Source organism: Aotus nancymaae, unplaced genomic scaffold, assembly GCF_030222135.1.
Source record: "Aotus nancymaae isolate 86718 unplaced genomic scaffold, 86718_ANA_hifiasm-v0.15.2.pri h1tg000007l, whole genome shotgun sequence".
NCBI lineage: Eukaryota > Metazoa > Chordata > Mammalia > Primates > Aotidae > Aotus > Aotus nancymaae.
This window is the reverse complement of record NW_026988418.1, coordinates 61,171,329-61,179,455: the sequence shown is the minus strand read 5'-3', so window position 1 is coordinate 61,179,455 and position 8,127 is coordinate 61,171,329. Positions and strand designations below refer to the sequence as shown.

Below are 8,127 nucleotides of genomic sequence, written 5' to 3'. Positions count from 1 at the left end.
ACATATCTGATAAAAGATTGATATCCAGAATACATACAGAACTCCTACAACTCAACAATAACAAAAAAACAACCCAATTCAAAATGGGCAAAGGGCTTAAGTAGACATTTTTCCAAAGAAGACACACAAATGATCATTAAGCACATGAAAAGATGGTCAACCTCACTAACCATTAGGAAAACGCAAATCAAAACCACAATGAGATACTACTTCACACCCATCAGGATGGCTACTCTCATAAAAGCAAGGGTTGGTGAAGATGCTGAGAAACTGGAATTCTTGGGCAGTGCTGAAGGGAATATAGTAAAATAGTGCAGGCGCTGTGGGAAACAGTATGGGGTTCCTCAAAAACTAAAAACTGAATTACTGTGTAGTCCAGCAAGTCTATTTCTGGGTATACACCTAGAAGAATTGAAAGCAAGGTCTCAAAGAGATGTTTGTACACCTACAGTGTGCAATAGTAGCATCATTCATAATAGCTAAAACATGGAAGCAACCCAAGTAGCCACTGATGAGTGAATGGATAAGCAAAATGTGGCATATCCGTACAATGGAATATTATTCTGCCTAGAACAGAAGGAAATTCTGACATATCCTGCAACATCTGTTGAGGACATGATGCTAAGTAAAATAAGCCAGCCACAAAAGAACAAGCCTGTGTATTCCACTCATATGAAGTACTTAGAGTAGTCAAATTCGTAAAGACAGAAAATAGGATGGTGGTGGCCAGGGGCTGGGGGAAGGGAGGAGTGGGGTGTTAGTGTTTAATGGGTAGAGAGTTTTAGATTTGCAAGATGAAAAGACCTTTGTGGATGGGGGTGTGGATGTTAGCACAACAGTGTGAATATAATTAATGTCTCTGAACTATACAATTAAAAATGGTAAATTTTATGTTATGTGAATTTGGCCACAGATCTTTTCAAAACATCAAGGGTCAAGCTGAGGGGAGAAAAAAAAAAAAGAGTTGGTGGCTTGCAAACATAGGTGAAAATGGACTTTTGTCAATCGAGTTATATTGAAGCAACTTGAATTCACTTGTTAGGAAGAATCATTTTAGGAAGCCCTTGATTGATCTGTTTTTGCTCATAATAATCGGCATTTAGGTACATTTAGGTACATCGGCATTTGCATCGATCAGCTTTGCTCAAGCACTTCTCCATCATGATTCGTGTCACTTTCTTTTCCCTTGACCTCTAAATGTTGATGGTTCCCAAAGAACCTCTTTTTAGGCTCCCTTGTCTACTTGTCCTCGCTTAGCAGGGTCGGCCTCCTGTCTTCACACCACTTTGTCGTGTAAGGCTTCTGTAAACTAACGTCTCACACCTGACCTTTCTGCCAGGCTGTGTCTTGAACTGCAGCTATCTGCTGGACATCCCTCCAGCATCTCAAACTGAGTTTGGCCCAAACTGGACTCATCATTTTTTCTTGTTCTACTGAATTTTTGGTTTCTGTGGAAGGCATAGAACACTTGGTTTCCAAGGTATAAAAACATACAACACTTGGGACACCCCCTTTCCTCTCCTTGTCTTCCAGATGAACTCAGCTGTCAGCCATGTTGCATTTTCCCTCTGTGACCATCACATTTTTAAAAAATAGAGATGGGATCTCACTATGTTGCCCAGGCTGGTGTCAAACTCCTGGGCTCAAGTGATCCTCCCACCTTGTCCTCCCAAAGTGCTGTGATTACAGGTGTGAGCCACCACATCTGGCTGTGACCACCACATGTTGTACAGGTGCCCTGCCTGTGTCTGGGTCAGCCCTACACTCCCTCTTGTGGATGGCCACAATTGCCCCGCCATCTCTTCACCTCCAGTCTCTCCACATGGGCTATGAACCAGCCAGGGAAAAGCTGGGGAGAGCCTGGTCCTGTTCCCTCTACAAAGGAATCAGACCTCTGGATAAGACTCACTCTGAAGGAGAGCAGAACGTGGCATGGATCGTAAAGTCCCAAGTGGCTTCTGGCTGAGAAATAGCCCAGGAAGAAGAGGCTGGTTAAGTGGATGGGGTGAGACCTAGACTAGACTGAGTTTCAAAGTCAGAGGAGCAGGTGCCAAGCCACCAATGGAAAGTGGGGCAGCAGATCCACTTCCCAAAGGAGGCTGTTGGCAAGAGCTACACAGGGGCCAGGTTTAGAGTCTGGTGGAGTGGGGCTTAGGGCCGGGGACAGCAGGGCTCCATGGGCAGAAGTCCTGCACTCTTCCTGGGCTGACCAGTGCAAGTAGGGTGGCACTTGAACTCAGGGAGTTCACTGTTTCCCCTCTATGTGGGGTAGTGCAGCCCTAGGAATTCCTGTTCTGGACCTTCACTTGTATAAGCCCCTCAGTCTGCAGTATGCCTCCTCCTCACAACTGTCACACCTCCAAATCCCACACAGCCTCAATGCCTAGAGCAGAGCCACTTTGAATCTGAAGTTGCTACTCATTCCTCTGAGTTTTGATATTCTTTCTTCTTCTTCTCTTTTTCTTTTTTTGGGACAGAGTTTTGCTCTGTCACCCAAACTGGAGTACAGTGGCACCATCTCTCCTCACTGCAACCTCCACCTCCGGAGTTTAAGTGATTCTCCTGCCTTAGCCTCCCAAGTAGCTTGGATTACAGGTGCCCACCACCACGTCCAGCTAATTTTTGTATTTTTAGTAGAGATGGGGATTCACCATGTTGGCCAGGCTGGTCTTGAACTCCTGACCTCGTGATCCGCCCACCTAAGCCTCCCAAAGTGCTGGGATTGCAGGCGTGAGCCGTCTCACCCGGCTGATGTTCTTTCTTGGACCTCTATAGCCTTTTACTTCACCTCCCTAACTGCACTTCCGTTTTCTACCTTGAGCTATTGTTACTCAATGCCATTGTACTAGACTAAAAGCTTTCTGTGGGCAAGTCATTCGACAATGAATAGAACACATGGATGCCTGTGTTAGTGTTTCTGAATCCATCGTTCAGTAGCTGTCAGCCTCCACAGGCCCGTTTACGTTCACTGTGGTCTTCCCAGGTGCTGCTAACTCAGTATTTTCAGTTCTTCTTTCCCCAGGGAACTTGAGCCTCTTATGTTTTGGGAGACCCTATCAGTAGTTCTGGCAATGGACTATGAAGAAAAGCATTCAGGCCAGTAGGAGACCCTTTCAAGTGCTCTTTTCCCTCAGGGGTGACAACTAGCAGTGTTTGAGTCCTCAGCTGCTCTGTCTTCCTGAGTCCCCTGAATAAATACAATGAGCAAAGCTCCTAGCTGCCTGTGATGGGTGCTTATCATTGATGAGAAATAAGCCTTTGTTGTTTTCAGCTACTACAATCTGCAGGTTGTAATTGCAGCATAGCCCAGTCCATAGTAGCAGACACACTGACCCCTTTGATTTATCAGGTCTAGATGTGACCAGCACATTGCCGCATCCTGCTGGCTGTTGGGTGACCTGATGGAAAGGCCCTGGCAAGGGGAGGCCGCCTCTTCAGGCAGGAGAGTGCTGCTCTCAGCAGTTCAGCTCGCTGGGCCTCTCACGGTGGAGCGCCCCTCATTTAGATAAAGTTGTGCAGGAATGGATGGTCCCTTCCACTCTCCTCTCTACGGACTGCTCTCTAAATTAATTAAAAGCTGCAGGCGAGCAGAGAGCTATTCTATCACATTAGAATGTTCTTTTTTTAATTTTTGAGGCTGCAAAAGTATTTTTCCATGGCTTTGCCAAGTTGTGTTTTACAATGGCCAGCAGGATTCCTCTGCTGGTGGGTGACAGCATTGTACTTCCCAAAAGTGAGTGTATGGTCCACGCCCTGAGGGGAGCTTCAGCATCTGGAGGGACTGCTTGTTGAGCTGAACAGCTGAGGGAACAGTGGAGCCCTGTGCACCAAATGCTCTCTGAGCCACAAGCCTGACAAAACACAGGTGGATTCCAGCCTGAAGGGGTACACAGGTATTCCTTGAGCAGAACAAAAAACAAACAGGCCTTCTGCTCTACCACTGATAAAAGGGAAGTGGTTATCTATGTGAAGCAAAGATTGAAAAGAAAAGCTTTGCGATGTCCTGTGCGTGTGCTGGCTGCTAAACCCCAGGAACATAAAGTGACAAGAGAAATGGGCAAGAGACAGAGATTTAATTGAATAAAAACTCCAGGCTGTGACAGGGGTGGGAAGACACAAAGCAGTAATTAACAACATAATATTTTAAATGACAATGCAATTAATTAACGTCCTGGGTAAGTGCAGAGTGGGAGGAGGACATCTTTCAGCCCAGAAACACTGCTAAGTAAAGGAGAAGGGAACTTTCCGTGTTTTTTAAAAAAACCTATGTGCAAATGGCCCTGGTTATCACAACTTCATCAAAGCTCACTCACAGCAACAACCCGAGAGGTTTCTCTGGTCAGAGAAAGCCAACAAATGGATCGACTTTGTATTTCATTTTTTTCTCCTCTGTGAGGGGAGAGATATTGGGCTAGATAATGAAGTTGGTGGATGTTCAGGTTTCATTCATGATTCAGGTTGAGGACTAGTCTCTCTTGAGGGTGCTGGGGGTGAGGCTGCAGGAGCTAAAAGCCTTCCTGGGGTGGGCTCCCAAGCCTGTAGGAATAGACCAAGGCTGCTAGAGCAGCAGCGGTTTGCAGCTGGCTAGGGTGGTGTGGGGCTGGCTAGAATCTGTTTAGGAAATGATCTTCTGAAACCATTGGGCTGTTCACTCATGGGAGATAGCTGCTTGGCTATAAAAGGAATGTCTCGGATGAGCAATGCTATTGCTATTCACATTGATCACATTCCCTTCTCCAAGAGGTTAGAATGGGTTATCCTCACCTGCCTAAGGGTTTAGCAGTGACAGCTGGACACGCATTTTGAGTTCACTTCCAGAAGGACCTTCTCAAACTAATTTCTAGGTTCCTTATGACCCAGGAAATGCAATTGTCCCCTTTGTAACTGCAAGGCCCACAGCATCTGTTCACCGATGGAAATGACTGTCTTGATGGGGTCAGTCTAGAGTCAGAATCATAATGAAATTTGTCACCTTCTAGGAATCTTGTCATGACCTTGGGTTTTTTCTCACTCTCAGGAGAACATCCAAATGCAGGACTGCCGGACTAGGAAGGCCTGCCAATCACAGGATATTTGGGGAGAAAAGTCATCTTTACACGAGTCCCTAGCCCAAGGCTCAGTACGGGGTAGAGTTTAGGTTTATCTACATTTACTTTTCTAAGCAGAAAACTCTTTTTGTCACAATATCCTGTTAGCTCACGCCCAACCTGGTCATTTTTAGGGCTAGAAAATACTATGCAGAGTTATATCAGCAGAGAAATCTGACACCGTGGTTTAAAATCAGGGCCGCTTTATTGGCTGCTGCCCCTTTAGCATGTAACATATATAAAGAATAAGACACAGGTGTGCGAACAGATTTTCTGTTCTTGACTTTCCACTGTGAAAAGAAGGGGTTCTCCAGCAGACTTGCCTCTTGCAAGTATTACACACAGCCCTGGAAACTAGCACTACGTAGTCACAAGTCAGGTAGAAAATCACCTCCATGCGCTTACTCGGGTTGTACAAACTGAGATTGAGCACATCAACCTGGTTTTAGGGGTTGGGGGAAGGCCACTATTAACTGAACAGAAATGTGCTACTACAACACAGGATAGTTCAAATAATTGTTTTTTCCTAAACTGAGTTTGGCCTAAGGTAGAGATCTAAAGAAAACAAGAAACCCTCACAACCACTGAAACAAACAACACAAAAGTACTTAGTAATTTATAGAACTAAAGTTTAAGATGAATATTGTCCCAGAGCCAAAGGGGCTGAAAGAGGCTTACGCTGACTTGGTTTCAAACAAAAAGACACTCTTCATAGAAAGACAGACTCAAACTGCTACTTGGATTTCAAAACTCCCCATTTGGAAAAGAACATTTAATCTAGGTTTTTCTGTAATCTGTTTAGGCATTTTAAACAGCGGCTTGATACTTCATGGAATTATAAAGCTATGTATAATGCAGAAATCATTCCAGAACATATGTATCTCTCTTACTTTACAATGAAGGTTATTCTGAGAACAAAGATCCTGTTTTCAAACAAATATGATCATTAACTGTGGTGCATCAGAAAACATATGGCATGTTTAGTTTCAGCGGAATCATTCCTAAAGAAAGTGACTAAGGTCCCATGAGGAATCAAGACATTTTCGATTCATGAGGAAAGCCAACGAGGAAGGTGAGCGAGGAACCCTGCACATCAGCTGAAGGCTCACAGGTGCCTCAGAGGTCTTGTGATTTCAACATGGGACTAAGGGTCCCAACGCGATTTACGTCACACCAGCAAAGAGCTTCAAAGGCTAGTAATTCGCCCCACAAAGGCCCTTCCATAAATTCATCTCATTCCTTCAGGGCACTGAAAATCCGGCCGCAGTCCCACCGCGCCTCCTCCTTTTCCAGGGCTGTGGAGCTTGCTGGAGAGACAGCATTTCAGAAACTCAATCCACCTCTTTCCAAAAGACTATATATTGTATTTTCTAGAACCAACTTCTGGGCTTTCCGCCCTTTGTCTTTTCCTATTCTTTTTTTTTTTCTTTTCTTAACAGCAGACCCATAAAAAGTGAAAACCACAAAAACATCACCTTGGGAGACAGAAAAGACTATGACAGATCTGACCACATGACAAGTGTCTCGGCCTTGACCTACACAGGAGCAGGTAAGGCTCTGGAGTGACGACGGCCGCTGCCGCCACTGCGACTGCACAACACTGTTTAGACGGTTGAACAAGTGCAAAGAGAACACTGCTGAGTCCCGCTGGGGTTACTCGGCCGCGCAGCTCATGGTGTCGGAGGCGGTTTCGGAGATGGGCACGAGCTCTCACTGTCGAAGCTGGCAGCTCGGCCCTGCCACTGCAAAGGGGGAACATCTGGTTATTAATTGCTAAAGGAACTCACATTTCAACTTGCAAAACTGAACTGGCCCATGCACTGAATTCACCTTTCCCAGCTTCTCATAAGCTTTCTTGAATTTTGCTGTCAGCCATGCAAAAATATAAGGGAAATAGCTTAGAGCTTCTAGGTTGGAATACCTGATTTTCAAAGTGACCTACTGCAGAGATAATTAAAACTTTCTGTGTGTGTGTGTGTGTCTCTGCGTGTGGGTGTGTCTGTGTGTGTGTTAATGAGGTGCTACGACTGGACCATTTCTGAGTGCTTCAGCCATTTTTCACACTGAAAATCATATTATATTAGTAGCGAAAGAGGCAGTGTGCAGAATATGCCCTTACTGCCAAGAACCCATGGTCATGAATTATTAGCGATTTGTCTGGGAGCTGATAGTACAGCTGAAAACCTGATACTGCTCTAGCTCTGAGCTGTCTCCCTCAGTCTTCATTCTTCCTGTGGGCATTTGCACCTGACTTGCGGAGAGGTAGAGGTGTGAGCAGACCCTTCTTGGCTTCTGCAACCCCTTTCTCCTCCCCAGCTCTCCTAGTTCACAGACTGCCTCCTGTCAGCCCGACCCTAACCCTCTGTGAAAGGGGTGATGTAATGAGGCGTAATGGAGTGAAGGAGAGGGCTGAGGCTGGGTGGACTTGAGCCATTCAATCCTTCTTTAACCAGACATAGCTGGAGCAGTCATAACCACAGCAATGTATACTGAGCAAGGATCTGACCTCATGAATTGACCTGCCTGGTGGCTTTATATTAATAACTTCAAAGTGAGTCAGTGTCCCCTGCTCACCCATCCTTGGAGTGGGTTGAAGAGACCCAGTACTCTCCTGGGTGTCTGCGGGACAGAGCTCCAGAGATAGATAGAGGTAGGTAGGTGGTCAAGATGACCTTCCTGAACCTGAAGTGCAGCCCCTTCTGCTTCTCATGAGCACTGACGGTCTCCACTGTGGAATGGTGGGGCTGAGTAAAAGCTGCAACTATGCATCTGTGCACGCATGGAGGCTCGGGGTCGGGGAGGATGTGGTTCTCCCTCGGTACAGCCATTTCTAGAAGGGCTGAGCCACCTGAGAATAGACCACTTTCCATCCAGCATCACCTAGGGAGTAGATGGGAGACCCACAAAGTTGAGGAAGGACCCAGACCTACTAAACTACCTTAATGCTTTCAATTCTAAGGAAAGCTTCTGTTATCATTCTCTGGGCTCAATTCTTCATGGGCTCCTTAGGACTCTCTGTGCAGGCCAACTGAAGGTCTTT

General features: G+C 45.8%; 1 protein-coding gene across 3 annotated transcripts in view; it reads right to left on the bottom strand.

Annotated features, from left to right (window-relative positions):
* Positions 1-4,054: 4,054 nt before the first annotated feature.
* Positions 4,055-8,127, bottom strand: part of SYT6 (synaptotagmin 6) — a 64,404-nt gene continuing 60,331 nt past the window's right edge. For 2 of the 3 annotated variants that reach the window (XR_001109678.2, XR_001109679.2), the window contains exon 7: positions 6,746-6,829. Coding sequence is in view for 1 of the 3 variants with exons in the window: in XM_012466632.2 (XP_012322055.2) it covers positions 6,758-6,829 (72 nt within the window). In the remaining 2 variants the exon portion in view is untranslated. Of the gene's footprint in view, positions 6,830-8,127 lie in introns of all 3 variants that reach the window. The other variant, XM_012466632.2, reaches the window with a different exon arrangement.